Raw genomic sequence first — 18,055 nt, 5'->3', positions numbered from 1 at the left:
CAAAACAAATGCAACAAGTGCACAACCCACCACGACAGGACGCTTCGTGTTGAAACCTTGCGTCTGCCTCTCAAACACCTATTTTACTTTTCAGCCGACAGACAGGACAGTCTGGTGGTCCGTCAGCTTCCATACGCTTACTGCGCCTTTCCTCCCTGGGCAGCCTCCTCGTCCGTCTCCGAACCGAGGAACTCGCCAAACACCCGCTGCTCAATGTCCATGTCCTTGAACGCCGGGCCGAGGCGCTTACGGTCCTGCCGGCGGAAGTACACGCGCTTGCCCCACTTCCACGTTTCGACGCCGGCGAAGAAGAGCCCTGCGGCGATGAACACAATGCCCCATTCCCAGGAGATGGGCGAGTGCTTGAAAATGACCGTGTTCAGCTTGGGAATGTAAAGCAGGGGGAACAGCGTAACGAAGCCCAAGATAATGGCCCAGAACAAGAACTGGTTCCGCCACACGTCAAGCATCCACTGCGTGAAGTACTTCTTCGATCCAGGCTGCATGCGGAAGAATGACCGACGCATATCGATCATTTCCCACGCCAGAAACAGCGCAAACCAAGTCAAGCAAGCGAACGTCGTTGCGCGTGCACGGAACACAACGTCACAACGCTCGCTATAATCTTCGTTGCAGAATTCACCAAGATCGCCGTTCCCGAAGCCAAAGACAACGAGGGAGAAACTCGCGAGACAAAGCGCCGTGATCCACAGGCCATACACGACCATGTCAACGAGGAACTCAGCTGTGAAAACACCAGACTTGAGCGACTGCGGCGGCCGACGGAGAATGTCAGGAACAGCCCGCTCGAACCCGAGACCCATGTCAGGCATGCCCGAGGTGGCCATGATGATCCAGATGATCTGTACAGGAGCCAGGGGGAAAACGGACAGGCCACGACCATCCTTGAAGGCAAGACCCACGAGAAGAGTGCCGGCTTGAGCCACGTTTTCCGAAAGAACGTGAAGGATAAACTTCTGAATGTTGTCAAAGATACGGCGGCCCTCTTCGATGGCCGCTACAATCGAGGCAAAGTTGTCGTCGGTCAGGACAATGTCCGACGCATCCTATTTGGTCAGCAACGAAGTCGAAGACACACCGCGGGGCACTCTGCTTACCTTGGCAACATCAGATCCAGATTGTCCCATAGCAATGCCTACGTCGGCGCGACGCAGGGAGGGAGAGTCGTTGACACCGTCACCGGTCTAATGCGGGTTAGAGACAAATCATCATATACGAAACAGGACAAAGGCCGACGTACCATGGCGACGAATCTCTTGCGCCTGTGAAGAGCCTCAATCATGCGGACCTTGGTGCTGGGCGCGCATCTGGCCACGACCAGAGGCAACACCGGCAGCCTGTCGACTTCTTCATCAGACAGGCCGTCGAACTGCGAGGCGGTCATAACCATGGCGGCAGCGACGTCCCGTGCAATGCGCTCCATCCGCGAGGGCAGGATACCGACCTCAATGGCAATGGCCTTGGCCGTCTCAGGGTGATCGCCTGTGAGCATGTGCACCGAGATGCCAGCCTCGTGGCATTGTCGAACAGCCGGGGCTGACTCGGGACGAGGCGGGTCGTACAAACCGATCAGGCCGCGAAACACGAGGTCGCATTCAACGAGCTTCCGGTCGACGTCGTCGCCCTTTTGCAGTGTCGATTCAAAAGGCTTGCTAGCCAGAGCCAGCACGCGAAGTCCCAAGCCAGCGAACACCTCCATGTTGCGCAAGATGTCCTCGCGGAACTCATCCGTCACAGGAACGAGTTGTCCGTCATCGTTCGGCGCATACTTGGTACAGATTTGGATGACACGCTCCACAGCGCCCTTGGTGTAGGCATGAAGCTGGCCGGTTCCGTTGTGCTTCATCACAACCGACATGCGCTTGACGTCAGAGTCGAATGGCAGCTCGGCAACATCTTGCCACTCTGCCTTCTCTCCTGCTGTTCGCTCGTGGCGGTTCCAGCCAAAGCGCGTGCTGAAGACCTGAATCGCAATCTCAGTAGGATCGCCGCGGGCATCCCACCGGTCCTCCTTCTGCGTGACGGTCGCGAGGTTGGCAAGGGATGCGACTTGCAAAAAGTCGCCCAGGCTGTTCTGGCTGTCCTTTACCATATCCTCGGCCTTTGCGATAGTGCCACACGCATCGCCGCCCGATTTGAAGTCGATGCGGCGCGGTGATTCGGGGTGATGCCGAATGTCGCCTGCGGTAGGATCAAACGGCGCAGTAGAGTTCTCCACGGTGTATGTACCCTTCCCAGGGAGCCATGCACCGCGGGCCACCATCTTGCCCTGCGTCAGGGTACCGGTCTTGTCGGAACAAATATCAGTGACAGCGCCCAGAGCCTCCAGACTCTTAAGGTTCCTGACGATGACGTTGCGTTTGACCATACGCTTTGTGCCAGCCGCCATGGTGATCGTTAGCACGACTACCAAACTAGCGGGGATCATCGACAACCCGGTAGCTACAGCGTAGATAATGACTTCCTGCTCAGACGAGAATTCATTGGCCGCTAGAACGATGATGGCACAAACAATAGCTATGCCGAACAGCAACATGGCGAGTTTCGACAGCTTCTGCTGTAGCGGAGTGCCGACGTTGACGCCCAAGAATCGGCCAATGGCATCCGTTAGGGTCAGCGTGTAAGCCTCGAGATAGCGATGGGGTCTCGCGGAGCCGTCGGCCTTGCGCTTGACGGGGCGACGCCGAGTCTCCTTCTTCCGAAGCTGCGACGCGATGGCACCAATTTCCGTGTAGACTCCTGTGGCGAAGACAATGCCCTTGGCGCGGCCCTTGGTCACGTTGGACGAGCTGTAAGCGACGTTGAGGCGGTCACCAGGTCCCGTCTTCTCAGGAAACGTGACAGTCTCGCTTTTGCGGACGGGGAGTGATTCGCCGGTAAGAAGAGCTTCATCGGTTTCAAAATTGACGGCTTCGAAGACTCTGACATCGGCAGGGATCGTGTCGCCGACCTTGAGTTCAACGAGATCACCGGGCACAAGATCCCCAGAGGGAAGGACGACCGATTCGCCATCACGAATGGCACGAGCTGTGGGGGAGCTCAGAGACCGAAGAGAGTCCATCGTCTTTTCAGCGGAGTACTCCTGGAAGAAACCAACAATGACATTGAGTAGGATGACAAAGGTGACGACGGCGCCTTCGATGTAGGAACCAATGCCGTAACTGACGGCCATGGCGAGGATCAGGACCATGGTCATGGCGTTGGCGACTTGGGCGATGATGATTTTGACGGGCGAGACGCTCTCGGCTTCACCGAGCTCGTTCTTGCCATAGGTCTGCAGCCGCGATGCGGCATCGGCAGCGGTCAGCCCATCGACATGGCTGGCCTTCAGCTCGTCGACGACCTGCTGGAGGGAGAGGCTGTGGGCGGGAAGGGTTAGTGGTTGGTTCGACTGGCCGCTCACGTGTCCGTCGTCCGGGCCCTTTTCGTTGGATTTCGCCATGGCGAAAGGAGAGAGGGTGCTGTTTCGTTCCTCAGTGCACTTGGACCTTTAGGTTGTGTTATTGGGATTCTGTGGAGAATCGGCCGAGGCAGAAGGCTCGGACGACGGAGACGGTGACAGTGTAGCGGGGAGCGGACTCCATCAGGGTAGATGGCAAGACCTGGCGGAGGATGGTGATGGAGGGCGAGAGGCGCGGGGTTGATGGCGAGGCGACTTCAGAATAGGTGGCGATGGTGTTGGTCAATGGGATGCGTGTCGGTGATACAAGATGAGCCGATGACTAGGCAATAGTGGAAGAGGGAGAGCGAGATAGAGGGAAGGAAGAAAGGCAAGTGCAGTGATGCGAATTGGGGGGCGTTTGAACAGCTTAAAGGCAAAGACCCTGCTTGGCGGTGCTTGCCTCGCCTTAGTCGTGAGTGCATCTCGCCTGCCTCTTATGGCAAATCCCCCCCACTTGGGTACGCTGCCTTGGCAAGCTTGGCTGCGTAGGTTGTTGACCGACGTAGGCTTGGTAGGCTAGTTCTCGCAAACAGACTTGGCACGTACGTGAACGAATTTTTCTCGGGATTTCTTTGGTTCGGTTGGCACCGGCCTTCCCCCCGGATGGAGCTTGGCAAGTCTGTCTACGCCAATGGCCACGCCGTAGCTTCCCACGTGAAGATGATCGCTCTTTCCTCCTCGACTCGCTGTGCTTCGAAGGCCTGGAAGGTTGCAAGCATGGCGGCCCCGGTCGCTTCCTTCTGTCTCACCGCCAGCCTCGCAGGGCCGCACACGACAAGTTGCCTCTTCTAGTGTAGCTCTGTCTTGCGCGAGCGCGGCTCCGGCGGGGCTACCAGACGTCGCCGACTGCATCCGACATTTTGTTCTCGACCCGCGACAGGCCAGTATATCAAAATTTGGTGCTGTAGGCCATGATCGATTGCTCTGGGCAAGGGGTTGCCCTTTGGCACAGAAGACAGTGTGCCATCTGAAATGCCGCATCGTTTCACCCAAGCCGCTAGACAGCCAGGCCGCTGTGCGTGGGGATCTGTGCACACTAAGGCATATAGGGACAGCGAGCGAAGCATGGACCCCAAAACATAGTTAAGTAGAATCGCTTTTCTGTTGCTTGCTGATCGTTTGCTTGCTGCGTCCCTGGGCCTCAGATTCCAGCCGAGATTCCAGTCGCGCTGGAGCCAGAGGCAGGGCTCATTCATGCACAGCCGTCAAAATGCGCTTCCAGTGCGGAAACGACTGCTTGCGTTCGCGTTTAGCGGGTCCAGCCACTGGGGCTGCACCGCCACAGGGCATCTTCCCCCCTTGGAACAATCGTTTGGGGAAGTCCCGGCGATGACCATGATGTTTGACAGTCAGAAGTATCTTGCGAATCTTCCTTTCGGGTACTCAACTTAGGTACGCAACCTATTCACCAACATCATCTATACCTTGCGGTGGACATTCTCCGTTTCCTCAACATCCACAAGACCCTCCAACTTGTGACCATCGTCCATGCGCACATCAGCCGCCTCTCCGTCGAAGATGACTGCAATCTCCTCCAGAGCCTTGCCCTTGGTCTCGAGGAACCAGCCGTACGCGATGAAACTCTCGACAGCCAGGATAGCCACGTACACGAGGTAGAAGCGCCAGCCGATGTTTTCCAACCCGATAGGGCTGCAACGCGTCAGTGGATGATTCATCTCTCCGGGCCGCCAAGCGGGACCGAGACACTCACTTGATGAACTGGTTAAAGAAGACGGCCGCCTTGGTGGAGAAGACGTAAGTGGCCATGCCCTTGGCGCGGATTGAATACGGCAGGACCTCCACCGAGTACGCGACCGGCAGCGGCGAGAAGGCGATGCAGTAGAAGAACTGAAAGACAAAGATCAGGGCCATGACGGCAATGCCGGCCGACTTGGCCCGGCTCTGGTCGAAGAGAGCAGACGCAATGGTCCAGGCCGTGAACACCGTCAGCATGCCGAGCGTCGACGCGCGGAACAGGGGCCGGCGGCCGATGCGCTCGACGAAGAAGGCCGTCGTCAGGGCCAGGCCAAAGTTCCAGATGTTGATGAGTCCGTTGACCAGAGCCTGGGTGTTTTTATCGGTGATGCCGACCGTGTCCATGACGCGCGACAGGTCTGTCTCTGTCAGCGATGCCGCCTTTGCCCGAGAAACGAGCCACTCACAGTACGCCACAAGGCCGTTGCCGGACCACTGGCTCATGAACCCCATGCAGACGACGAGGAACATGCGATAACGGTTGCCCTTGGTTCTGACCATCGAGGGCCACGTCGTTGTTCCCGAGCCTACGCTTGACTGTCAGCAAGAATCTCTGTGAGCATGTTTTGCGAGGCGCGTCGACACGTACGCTTTTCGTGGTCAATCGCAGCACGGATTTCTTCAAACTCCAGTCGCACGAGCTCCGTTTCGCCGCCTTCGCCATGGTACTGCTTGAGAGCCTCCATGGCCTCTTCGCTACGATCATTCGAGATTAGCCAGCGCGGTGACTCGGGAAGGAACCAGATGGTCGAAAGCTGGATTATGCTCGGAGCCATTTGCAAGAGAGAGGGTAGGCGCCAAGACCAAGTGCTTTGGATATTGCGGGTGCCGTAGGTGATCCAAGCCGCGGCGATGCTGCCAACGAACCAGCTAATGAAATGCGTCAGCGCATGTTTCGCGGCAGTTAGAAGGCTTGATCCTACCAAGTATTGCAGATGGCCGTCACCGTGACGCGGTCTTTCGGATGCGACAACTCGCTGACGAGACTGGGCGCTGATGTCGTGGCAAAAGACAACCCGAATCCGAGGACGAATCTACTGCCAACAAACATCCCAAAGTTGTGGCTCTCGCACTGCAGGATCGCACCAATGATCATGATGAGACTACCGACAGTAATACCCATGCGCCTGCCGTACTTGTCGGCGACCCAAGGCGCGATGGGCGTCGAGCAGATGCTGCCGAGGGACATGATGGCGCTCATGAGTCCGAGCTGAGCACCTCGCGGGTTGTCGAAGAAGTCGTCCCAATAAGACACGGTCTGCAATGAGTTCATCATGGACCCGTCGTAACCACTCGTGGCATACGAGACAACGGCCGCAGGGAACAGCAGGAAGTAGAGCCGCCGGCGAGCGGCAGAGCGATACCAGATGGGGGCCTCTTGGGCGAGCTGTGCGATACGGGAGGGCTCGTACCCAGCCTTTCCGCCTTCAGCACCGCCATTCTTGCGTGCTTGGCGGGCAGCCTGGTCCTGCCTGGGAGCGGGCAGACGCTGTCGAAGTGCGTTCATCGTGCGTATGGAGAGGGTGTCTGGCAATGCAGGTGAGGAGAGAAGTCGAGGGCAGGCTGATGATCCAAGACGACCCAGGCAGCCGGGACGAGTTCTCCTTTTAAGGCCAGGAGAAGACTCGGTTCTGACGCTTGCTTGGAGTTCCGAACGTTGGGCTGAGGTCGAGGGTCTCCGGCTAAAGGTCAATGACAGGCCATCATGGGAACTGGACCCAGGACAGAACCATTGCCGGGGAAATGAGTCTCAGAACTGAAGGAGTGCGGAGAAGAGACTGAAGCTGGGGTAAACTCCACACGAGCACAACGTGATGAAGTTGTCCCAGAAGTCCATAGCGGGGAGCGAATGGGGAGACCGGGCGGGCGCCGCCCGCACCGACTGAGTCAAGGATCGGGCCCGGGCTGGAGGAGATTGTCCTCTCGACTTCCCTTGAAGAGGACTCAGCCAATCAAAGATGCTCGGGGGATTCAAAACGAAGCCCCGAAGCAGCCCATGCACACAGGAATTCTTGTCGGGGCATCTAAAAGCCTGCCCCTAGCGTGTCTTGGCTACCCGACTAGGCGGTCGCGTGGGGTTCGGGGGACGTCTTGACTTGCCCCGACAGCGACAATACGAGGGGTTGTCTTGGGTCACAGTTCCAACGTCCCAGATACTCTCCCTATCAGAAATCTTTACCTGGAGAGCACAGGGATGCCTCAGGATGTATACTTGTGGAGCGCAAGGCGTCCCGGGGCTCTTATGGCCAGACGCGCTGCGAGTCGCGTTGGCTGTCGGATTGGATCGGCGAGGGCCGTGGTATTTAGAGAGCAGAAGTTCTCGCTGAAGCTGTCGTTCTCTGGCTCATCATCGTCTTTTTTCTTCCGAAGCAGTCTTTCAGCATGTCTTGCGGCATCCTCAGAACGTCCGGCAAGGACATTGTCGACGGAAATGGCAACACCGTGTTGCTGCGAGGAGTACGTCCAGCTCTGGATCCTCTCCATCAAGTTCCTGCTAACATCAATGGCACAGACAACGCTAGGTGGTTGGATGCTCATGGAGAACTTTATAAACGGCTTCCCTGGCCGGGAGAATCAGATCCGCGCTGCTCTCCTCAAGGTTCTCGGTAAAGAGAAGTACGACTTCTTCTTCGACAAGTTCCTCGAATACTTCTTCACCGAGAAGGACGCCGAATTCCTCTCTTCGCTTGGCTTCAACTGCCTTCGCTTGTCCTTCAACTACCGTCATTTCGAAGATGATATGAACCCCATGGTGATTAAAGAGGAAGGTTTCAAGCACTTGGACAGGGCCATTGAGCTTTGCGCTAAGTACGGCATCTACACAATCCTGGACCTCCACTCGGCCCCAGGAGGCCAGAATCAAGACTGGCATTGCGATAACCCGACAGGCTACGCAGCCTTCTGGGACCACAAGCACTTTCAGGACCGGGTCATCAACTTGTGGAAGGTTATCGCTGCGCGCTACAAGAGCAACCCCTGGGTTGCCGGCTTCAACCCTCTTAATGAGCCTGCCGACGAGCAGTGGACGCGTTTGCTATCATTCTACGACCGCATCGTGCCTGCCATCCGCGAGATCGATCCCGAACATATCCTCTTCCTCGAAGGTAACACATTCAGTATGGACTTTTCTGGCTTTACCGGTGTGTTCTCGAACTCGGTTTACGCCATTCACGACTACTGCGGGTTTGGCTTCCCAAACCGTATTGGACGCTACCAGGAAAAGCCCGAGCAGGATGCATACATTCGACAGATGTATGATCGCAAGGCGGCGTTCATGAAGGAGCATAATGTACCCGTGTGGAATGGCGAGTTTGGTCCCATTTACGAACGCGAGGATTTCAATCCCGAATGGGAGACGCATAACAATGAGCGCTACAACATGCTCGACCGCCAGATGGCCATCTACACTTCCGAAAGTATCGGTATGTTACATTGCGACACCAACGGAAGGAACAACACGGCTAACAGCTCGCAGCATGGTCCATCTGGTGCTACAAAGACATCAACGTCATGGGCCTGGCCTACCTCTCCCCCGAGTCGCCTTGGCTCAAGCTCCTCGCCCCCATAATCAAGAAGAAGCGCGACCTGGCCGTGGACAGCTGGGCCTATGACGACGCTCACCTTCAGGACGGCCTCTTTGGGCCGCTGCACAAGTGGTTCGAGGACAACGTGCCGGCGCAATACAGCAAGAAGTACCCTTGGCAGTGGCGCATGCACATGCACGTGTTCCGTGGCATTCGCGGCATTACCATGGCAGAGTACATGGTCCAGGAGTGGGCCGACTACTTCAAGGACAAGACGTTTGAGGAGCTCGATGCTCTGGCGGCGAGCTGGAAAATCGAGAACTGCCTGCAGAGGGACAGGCTCAATGAATTGCTCAAGCTGTACGCTCCCATGACCTCGGCGGACAAGAGGCTCGAGGGCAGAGTGATTCAGCCGTCGGTGGAGGAGAGGACAAAGGCTAAGGAGACAATATCTGGGGTGGGCGTGTTTGAGCTGGCGCCGGATGAGAAGAGAAAGAGGAATGAGAGGGTAGAGGTGACGCCCGTGCCAGTGGCGGCGTGAACTGGGTTTATGCATGATATCTAGATGAAAGAATGATTCTCAACACGAAGGTTTCTGTCATGCGGTGTCAGGAACCAACTCACGTGGAAAAGGGGTCAGCAACAGAACTGGACTTAGAACTGTCTACAACCGAACTGAAATGTAGCGCATATACAAGCACTTGCACACCATCCCTCTGAAAGTGAGCCCGCATCGTGAAGAGGCCACTGTACTGTAGGAGCGGTCAGCCTACTCGTGGAGGCTGGCAATTGCAGAAGCTGAAAGACCCGAGTTCATAGCATGAGGAGACGTGCCACTGTCTTGCATTATGACAAACTCATTCATCGCCCCCCTGCCTACGACAAGATTCTTCTAGTTTCTCCAAGACGCCCAGATGCCACTCAAACTCCCTGACACTTCCACTGAATCGACGCAGATTCCGCCCACCGACAACAATCGCACGCTCAATTTCGGGCGGCAGAATATCGCAAAACACGGGACACATGGTCGCCACTCTCAAGATGATGACCATTGTAAACGTCCTGCGCAAGTCAGCATCGCGGACCAAGGCGACAAGAAGGATGCAGACAACACTTACACCATACCCGCGGCGAAGAGCCCCGTCACGCTGTTGGTGGGATCTACGTCGAAGACATGGATGAACCCTTTGCACCCAAGCAGACACAGGCGGCACCGCTCCAGCACAGCCTCGCGGCACGGATGCGTCGCAAAGTGACTGACGTTGAGGAGGACGTACTCGATGAACGGGCGGTGGATGATGTACTGGCCCGCATAGTACCGCCCCTCGAGCCGCAGCACGTTCCACGGGTTGTTGCCCAGCTCCTCGACGGACGGGAAACCCGGGGTGGCGGGCGACCCTGTGGGCTTGCGTGGCCTGCTGGTGAGGAGAAAGTCGGGGAGGTTCTGGTAGATGGCGCCGTGGAAGGACCAGAGGTCCTCCGTGATGCGGAGGAGCCAGTTGGCATAGTTGGCGCGCGTCATGCGGAACTGGTCCTTGCTGTCGTAGACGACGCTGTTGACGCGGTTGAGGAAGCGGCGGATGGCGGCGTTGGTGCTGATCTGGAAGGCGACGAGCTCCTCGGTGCGGTCGAGGGATGACGAGGCGGGGCTGATGGCCATCGCGGCACTGGGGGAGAGGTGCTGGGCAGTGGAGGAACTGGGGGGTCGGCGGGCGTGAGACGGCGCTTCTTGAACGGGATAGGGAACGACGTCTTCGTAGCGGGCGATGCCTGAGGGGAGGGTGATGGAGACTTCTGATATGAAATCGCCTTCGTAGATGAACGCGACCCAGTAGAGACGGCGGAAGGACTCGGAGAAGACGCCAGTCTCTGTGGTATCGGCGGTGACCCGTTTGGCGAGGGCCTCGCACTTGACAGCTGTGGCGTGCGCCCAATGGAAGGAGTCTGATACTCGTCCCATTGCGCCCGTATATAGGCTGGTGAGAAGGGATGTCAGCCAGACGGTCTCGTCAGTCCGCTGGGGAATATCTTACCTCGCGAGCATGGTGCACTGCGCCGCCTCGAGGGTCAAGTCGGATGAAACATAGCCAAGAAGAAGCTTGGCTTTCCGCCAAAGTTGATCATCCAAAGATGAATAGTCTTGTGAAGGCAGTGGTGTGACAGTGCTGCTTCCTGCAAGGCGAATTCGACACCTCCCATCATGTACAAAGGAGCCAAAGGACAGCACAAGCAGCACCAGGCAGTGAAGTGCAGGCGCGATATCGTCTTGATCGTCATTTGAGCTCTCGAAAGATACAATAGCATCAAAGAGACGTTGAACGTAGTCCAATGATAGTAACGGAAAGAAGATATTGACTTCGTCAAAGTATGTCTGGATGAGTTCGCGGTAGTAGCCCACAGCACCGGAAGAAGCGAAATCCTGCTTGTTGAACAGCCTCCAGGATTCCGGCGGGCACAGGCTCGGCGCCGCATGCGCGTCCTGGGTGAAGAAGATGTCTGTAGCCTCTGTCGATTGCATATCACCCAAGGCCGGCTTTGGTGGTGGAGCTGAATGTGTCTGAGATAGTAGCTGCTGGACAATGGGCCATTCCAAGACGTGATTTGCGTTGGCGGTATGTGACAACGGGATGGGAATCTGCTTGTCAGTTTCTGCAGCATCTGTGCTCATGGCATCGCCGTGGTGATCTCTGAGGTAAGAGGAAGAGGTTGCTCCTCCGAGCTGTTCAGCAGGGTCTGGCTGAACGAGCGACTGTGGAGGATGTGAGGGTGTTGTCGCAGGTTGACCGAAGACCGGGGAGGAGAACAAACGATCTTCGAGCAGTTGAATACGCTCCAGCATGATGCGAGTATTGTGATCGATGCGTGGCTGGTTCGAGTCCTTATACACACAGTCAGCGTTCTGGGCCATGCATAAACTACATTTTGGTTTCGCCGCATCGCACCGCGTCTTGCGGGCTCGGCAGTTGGTGCATGCTTGCCAGACGCGGCGCCGATTCGGGAAACAATGCGCGGCCGAGAATGAGGATGATGCCGGCGGGGGGTTGCCTGTGTCCATGGCCGTCTTGGGTCGTGGAGTCGTGAGTAACAGCGAGGGCCCGGTGTGAGGGGTGGGACTTGGTGGGACGTTGGATTAAGATGTGCACTCGATCCACTAAATCCGGCCCCACTCGGGCCTCGATGCCTTCGGCACGGGTCGGCGGCTCGAACACGGAGGCGAAAGAAATCAGGTGCTTGAAGATACCTAGGTATCTAAGGCATCTATCGTCCACGCAGACAGTACATTTCCTCACGCATTAGGATGCCCGATCTGCAGGAAAACAACCATCACCGCCAAATAACTGAGGGAGACGCAGATTAGCCAAGTTACCTGGTGGACAATGGCCAGTTACTACGCACCCTGCTGTTGTTGCCAAGTTGTTCGCCGCCGACCCGATCGCTACAATGGCCAAAAACGCGGACCAGGCCAAACAGAAGGCTGTGATTACAATCAGCTTCGACAGCGTGCCGCCCAAAGTGTGCATGATCCACATTGGTACGAGAAACATGAGAATCGTTACTGAAAGAGAAGCAATTCGTGCGAGCCTATTGATGTCTTCGTCGCTGTACCGATAATACATCGACTGTTCTTGGCGACCGAGGTCCTCTGCCGGCTTCTTTCTGAAGAGACGTAGGCTGTTTCTCGTTGGATAAATGACTTTTTGTTCAAAAAACCGCCGCATCGGCGACTTTTCTGCAAGAAGCCCGATCAAGTCATCTTTGCGGGCTATAAAACCCTGCTCTGCTGCCACTACTGCCTGACAGTTACTACTAAACCAGTCTTGGATATTATTTCTGGTCCATGAGGACGCTGCTGGTTTCGAGTGGAGCTTGAAGTAGCGCATGAGAAGCTTGTCTAGTTTGATGATCAGCTGCGAGATCTGCTAAGGTTCCGCGTCGTACTTGCCGTAAACCATGAGCTTAGAAAATATTGCCTCCGTCAGTTCTTTGCGTTCAGCTATTTCGTCACGAAAGGTGCCGTTGTTAATATGTCTCGGCGCAGCATCATCACCATATGCTTGTCGGTACCAGGCTTTGACTTCTTTAGAGAACCCTCCTGGTGGGACATCAACAACCACCGATGGGCGCTTACCCACCAGCATCACATGCTGTGAGCTGAGTCTTGCATCCATGTGATCGAGCTTTTCTTCATAGTCTGCTAGCTCATCTTGGAGGCGGAGAATGGATAACGTGTGTAGCTTGTCAAATCGTCTGACTGCGAGCAACTTTGGATCTGATGCAATAAATGAAACCAGGCCGTGTTTCCCGATGTACTTCCTGCTAAAGTTACCAAATCGATCCAAACGGGGTTTAAAGATATCTGAGGCTGTGTACTCACCACGGCCTCCTCCTAACATCATCGGTGCTCGGGCTCTCGAAGCTCCTGGCATATTTTTCCACGTCCGCCGCCGCGTGTTCTCGGTACCGATACATCTGCAAAGGGTGGTATGGTGGAATAAGTTCTGGGAGTACCTACAAAGACTGCTGGCACTGGACGTATTGATGACGGCTGTAAGAATATTAGTAGATGAGATGAGGGGCGAGGTAAACGACAAACTGCGAAGGCTGACGTACCAGCTGCTCATGACTGGGATTTAGCCCACCGATTGCTGGGCAAAAGATCGGTGAAGAGCTTTACAGCCTGCTCCAACCAATATGTTACACAACAATAACGATCATCATCGGTGAGGATGGCTACGTTTTGTATTGGCCGCGAATCAGTCACAATTTATATTTCAGAGAGATTCCGATCCAGAAGGTCTTTCATTGATCGTCACCGTATCCTCTTAACGATCGACGAGCAATTATGCTTAAACTCGATGCCATGTGACGCTACGACTATCGGGCAGACCGCAAGGCTCGACGGCGTCTCGTGTCGCACATGGGCGGCTGATGCCCGAGTAAAGTCATGGATGATAGAACCCAAGCCCCTTCCATAAGTTGATACCCAGTCTGCCTTGTGTTAAAAGCAATAATTCTCCTTCCGCGTGTCTCAAACCCCCTCTAGCGAAGCTGGCAGATACGAAGCGTACGCAAGTTCAAGCACTCGACGTCTCTTCGGGCCACTACATAATGTCGCCAAACGGAATCCGGCGCTTCGACCGATGTCGAGCTGTAAGAACAGAAGATCCTGCGAATGACGGAGGGCGCGAAGATAAGGTCAAAACGCCTTTCAAGGAACCTCAACCACCGAAAAACAATGCAGGTCGTATCTGGGACGTAAAAGGAAGACTCGAGGGGCCATAGTGGCAGTCCGAAGTCGTACGTTCCAAAGCTTCAAATTGCAGAAGGGGAAAGAATGACGAGTTGCACAGGCCACGAGTGCACCGCTGCAAGCCCTTCCGATCCACAAGGCAGAAAAAGCCTTACTGTTTCAGTTGGTACGACCTGAGTAGCTAATGGAAGTGGCCTCCGAGATCTCTCACACACTAGGGGTTGCGTGGGAAGATATTACGGAGTCCATTTTAGTGTGAGGAGAAAATTAGCTACAGGTTATTGGTTAGGTTAAGATATACGAGTGATGGAAACAAGTGATGGAAACAAGTGATGCCAAAAATTGCTTCTCAGATCCGAGGACCTCTGGAATAACTAGCTGGTGGGGCAAGCAGGGCCTTGGCGGCAGACGAACCGGCAGAGGAACGTTTCATTTCTTGGGATCACTGGAGTTTCTCCAGAGTCACGGGTCCTCGGAACAACTTGACAAATGGCCTAGCTTTGTATAAGGTTTTGACAACGGCGCATAAGCTACAGCACAATATGGCATGGATTTCCTGTTTCCAAAATCACCCGGAGACGCTTAACACTCGTCCGTCGGGTCGAGCGTGTAGGTGACCGAGTTGCCCGCTACACGGGGGTAGAACTCAAAGGTGAACTTGACGGCCTTGTTCAGCTCGAGCACGGCGGCGATGGCCGACGCGCGCAGAATGACATTGCTGCCCTCCCAGAAGTAGTGGCTGTTGAACGTCTGTGTCACTTGTTAGCAAACAAGCTCGTATGTCGGACATTTCGGGACCTTACCAGGCGTCCACGTTGCAGAGGCCCGAGCCACTGCGTCCAGTCATCGAACAGGATGGTGCCGTCGGCAGCCTCAGCACGCACAGCGGCAAGCACGGGTACGCCCTTCCACTGGATGGGGATCTGGAGGTCCTGGCCGGGAGTGGCATCGGGCTCGGTGACGAGAACAGGTGTGTCCCACTGGACAACCTCAATGTTAGAATGGGCACCGGCCGAGAAGGTCAAAGTAAGGTTGGCCTTGCTGCCAGGAGTCACACTGGGGCCGAGGTAGTCAGAAAGGAAGCCGGCCTTGAAGGTGATGGCATTGGAGGACACGGTGTAATCAGAACCCGCTGACAAGGCGTCACCAGTCTGGGTTGTGATACCAGTCAGGGTGTTGCCGTTGAAGAGCCAGGGAAGCACTTGATCAGCAACAGCATTGCCGACCTTGTTCCAGAGGTAGGCAGACGACGACTGAGTCGACGCGCCGGCATCTTCCGTGCTGTCGGGAAGGGAGCTGCGCTCGCCAGCAACGGCAGCCTCAATGAGAGCGATGGACACGGGATCGCGCCACACGCCAGTGTTCCGGTCGAGATGATCCAGACCATTGTCCCAGATGACGAGAGCAACGCCGAGATCGGTAGCAATGCGGGCGAGATGATCAGTCCACTTCCAGCGTGCGGCAGGCTCCGTGTTGAGGGGGCTGGCATCGAACTCGCCGAGGACGAGGGGCACGTTGGAGAAGTTGCCGCGAACAGCCTGGAAGTCGGCGGTCAGAGCAGCGCGGTCAGCGGCAGAGCCCCAGATGGTCTTGCCCCAGGCACCGAAGATGAAGTCGTAGGGCGAGTAGTAGTGGAACTGAAGGGCCCAAGGGTTCTGAATGTTAGCGGGGGCCTTGAACCACTGAGTCGTCTTGATAGGATCGCTGACACCGCCGGCCAGTTGGAGCACACGCTTGGCGTTGTGACCGCCAGCCTCGTTGACGGCACTAACGAAAAGCTCGTTGAACTTGTTGACGTTGGCGCCATCGACTGCGTTGTCGGCGGGGGGCTCGTTGATGGATTCAAACGAAACACGAGAGCTCTTGCAAGCGAGTTTCTTAGCGATTTGCACCCAGATGGCGCGGAAACGCTGCTGAATAACAGCGAGGTCGCCACTGCGGACATCTGCCCACTCCCACGAGTCTTCAGTCTGTCAGCGGAAGCCAGCGAGATGGCGGTGAGCACGCCGCCAAGTCACCAAAAAGCAATTCTGAGACGTACCGTGGTGCACGTTGGTGATGACATAGAGGTTGCGAGCCAGAGCCTGATCAATGACATCCGAAACGCGCTGCAGCCACACGGTGTCGACAGTCCAGTTGGGCGCGCCACTGGTGAGGTGGGCGGTGTAGGTGACCGGAATGCGGACACTCTTGAAGCCGGCGTCAACGACATGGTCAAAGGTGCCGTCATCAACGGGTGGGTTGTTCCAGGAACCCTCGTTAGGGATCGCATCGAGCGTGTTGCCCAAGTTCCAGCCGGGGCTGATGGCATCGACATAATCGGCGGCCGAGATGGACGTGAAGGAGCTGGAGCAGCTACCGGCGGACGTGGTCGTCGCAGGGGGAGGCGCCGAAGACGTAGTTGTTGAAACCCTCGTGGTGACCGCAGAGGTGGTGCCCGCAGATGTGGTGGCAGGTCTGGTGCTGGTCGTCGTGCCAGGAGGAGCCGGGGCCGTGGTGGTTGTGCCCGGGGGGGCTTGGCCGGGAATGCACTGAGAGTACCCTGATCATGTTAGCCATCTGCGGTCTGAGGTCATTCGCTTCGATGATTCCACTTACACTCGTGGTACGCATTGCAGAAGTAGCCAGAGACGCAGGTCGTAAGGCCAGTCCAGCCGTTACCACCACACTGGCCATACGCCGTCTGCTGGGCCAGAGCCTGGTTAGAGAGCGCCAGGAGCGCGGCGAAACCGATTTGCGACTTCATGATGGCGGCAGTCGAGAGAATGACGTGAAGCGTGAGTGGCCAGCAAAGGTGAACAGCAGCATTCGCTCAATAAATGGCATCGTCGAAATGGCCGCAATGCAGCCCGACAAGCCGTTCGGGTGGCTTGCGCCGGAACCAAAACGGCAGTTTGAGGTGCCTCATGAACGCCCACGATGTCGCCTTCAGTTTTGGTGGCGAGCATTAATTGGTATCGCTGTGGTGGTCGCTGCGGCTTCCTCCGAGGTCCGCAATAAGGCTAGCCGGAAGGTCTTGGCCGGGAGGACCGCCCAAACGGCCACTTTATTTCATCGACACCCTTCGCCAAGGCATGCAAACGAAATGCATGCGGGGAAACCAAGATTGCAACGACATGGCGGAATGAGGTATTCCCCTCAAGGTGGAATACCTGTGTGGTATCGCCGGCTCCATCACCCCTGATCTAGCACGAAACCCCTTGACGACTTCACGTGGTCGCCCAGGCACCGTACTTGGTCGGATGGTGCAGGCCGATGCCAGAGTGCAACACAATCAACTTGTCAAAGAAATGCAAGGTCCTCCAAGCTCTTGGCTCCGTAGGTCGAGGGGTCTCTGATCGGCGCTCGAGCTCCGTTGATCAATCGGCAACAGCCCCGGATCGACAGGGACGACAAGGCGGGCGAGTCTGCTCCGACGATCGCTTTAACAATGTCGCCTCTGCGCTCCCCGCGACGTCGCCATGAGGATCAGGTGTTGCGCGAGATTGTGTGCCGCGGAGTTAAGGTCGCAGCTGATCCTGTTATTGCCAAGCACCTGAACAGGAACTACCTGCAGACTCGAGGCTGTAAGCAGCAGGAGTATCATGAGCACAATGCGAAGATGCTAACACCGGGTAGGGGAAAGTATGGTAAGATTGTAGTAATGTTGTACAAGCATCGCTGCGGCATCCTCGGATCTCCTAGAAGGCCGAGTATGGTTTGCGCATCGTCGGATATTCCGGTGTCGCCCCAGTCTCTGAATCCGGAGTGAAATAGCCTCGCGAGTCCCGAAGTGTCTCGCGGCACACTTGCCGTAGTTTGATAGCGTCCGATGGCGCTGTGCATGCTCCTTCTTTGTGCGCCTCCCCAGAGGTAGGTCGTCTTATGCATAATGTATCATGACCCAGATGTGAGGCGGACAAAGTCATCGCGGCTCGGCTGCTTCCCAATATCGGCATTTTTCCAGCGGATGAAGGGGCATAGAATTCGTTTGTTCGTTTGTTCGAATGCGAAGCCGAGACGCCCAGAACTCATTTCGATCGCATCCTGGAGTGGGGTGTTTCAACCCCTTCGGTTCCTGTT

At 56.2% G+C, this 18,055-nt stretch overlaps 6 protein-coding genes across 6 annotated transcripts; 2 read left to right on the top strand and 4 right to left on the bottom strand.

The window, feature by feature from the left end:
• Positions 1–137: 137 nt before the first annotated feature.
• D7B24_008136 (uncharacterized protein) lies at positions 138–3,463 on the bottom strand (the record flags this gene model as incomplete). The annotated part of the gene is made up of 3 exons (XM_028642230.1): positions 138–1,067; positions 1,119–1,205; positions 1,262–3,463. The coding sequence occupies 3 exons, from the start codon at positions 3,461–3,463 to the stop codon at positions 138–140; spliced, it is 3,219 nt and encodes a 1,072-aa protein (XP_028498602.1).
• Positions 3,464–4,881: 1,418 nt separating this feature from the next.
• D7B24_008135 (uncharacterized protein) lies at positions 4,882–6,725 on the bottom strand (the record flags this gene model as incomplete). Its single annotated transcript, XM_028642229.1, has 5 exons — positions 4,882–5,113; positions 5,175–5,577; positions 5,626–5,745; positions 5,808–6,088; positions 6,142–6,725. 5 exons carry the CDS (start codon positions 6,723–6,725, stop codon positions 4,882–4,884), a joined length of 1,620 nt encoding a protein of 539 aa, XP_028498601.1.
• An 875-nt stretch (positions 6,726–7,600) lies between these two features.
• On the top strand, positions 7,601–9,283 carry D7B24_008134 (uncharacterized protein; the record flags this gene model as incomplete). The annotated part of the gene is made up of 3 exons (XM_028642228.1): positions 7,601–7,675; positions 7,731–8,640; positions 8,694–9,283. The coding sequence occupies 3 exons, from the start codon at positions 7,601–7,603 to the stop codon at positions 9,281–9,283; spliced, it is 1,575 nt and encodes a 524-aa protein (XP_028498600.1).
• Positions 9,284–9,599: 316 nt separating this feature from the next.
• D7B24_008133 (uncharacterized protein) lies at positions 9,600–11,581 on the bottom strand (the record flags this gene model as incomplete). The annotated part of the gene is made up of 3 exons (XM_028642227.1): positions 9,600–9,804; positions 9,861–10,718; positions 10,776–11,581. 3 exons carry the CDS (start codon positions 11,579–11,581, stop codon positions 9,600–9,602), a joined length of 1,869 nt encoding a protein of 622 aa, XP_028498599.1.
• Positions 11,582–14,575: 2,994 nt separating this feature from the next.
• D7B24_008132 (uncharacterized protein) lies at positions 14,576–16,739 on the bottom strand (the record flags this gene model as incomplete). The annotated part of the gene is made up of 4 exons (XM_028642226.1): positions 14,576–14,743; positions 14,797–15,956; positions 16,035–16,535; positions 16,592–16,739. 4 exons carry the CDS (start codon positions 16,737–16,739, stop codon positions 14,576–14,578), a joined length of 1,977 nt encoding a protein of 658 aa, XP_028498598.1.
• A 684-nt stretch (positions 16,740–17,423) lies between these two features.
• Positions 17,424–17,749, top strand: D7B24_008131 (uncharacterized protein; the record flags this gene model as incomplete). The annotated part of the gene is made up of 3 exons (XM_028642225.1): positions 17,424–17,559; positions 17,612–17,622; positions 17,678–17,749. 3 exons carry the CDS (start codon positions 17,424–17,426, stop codon positions 17,747–17,749), a joined length of 219 nt encoding a protein of 72 aa, XP_028498597.1.
• Positions 17,750–18,055: the final 306 nt, after the last annotated feature.

The sequence above is a fragment of the Verticillium nonalfalfae genome (assembly GCF_003724135.2).
Source record: "Verticillium nonalfalfae strain VnAa140/NRRL 66861 chromosome Unknown scaffold_7, whole genome shotgun sequence".
NCBI classification, from domain to species: domain Eukaryota; kingdom Fungi; phylum Ascomycota; class Sordariomycetes; order Glomerellales; family Plectosphaerellaceae; genus Verticillium; species Verticillium nonalfalfae.
The sequence above is the reverse complement of the archived record's forward strand: the minus strand, read 5'-3'. Positions and strand labels throughout refer to the sequence as shown.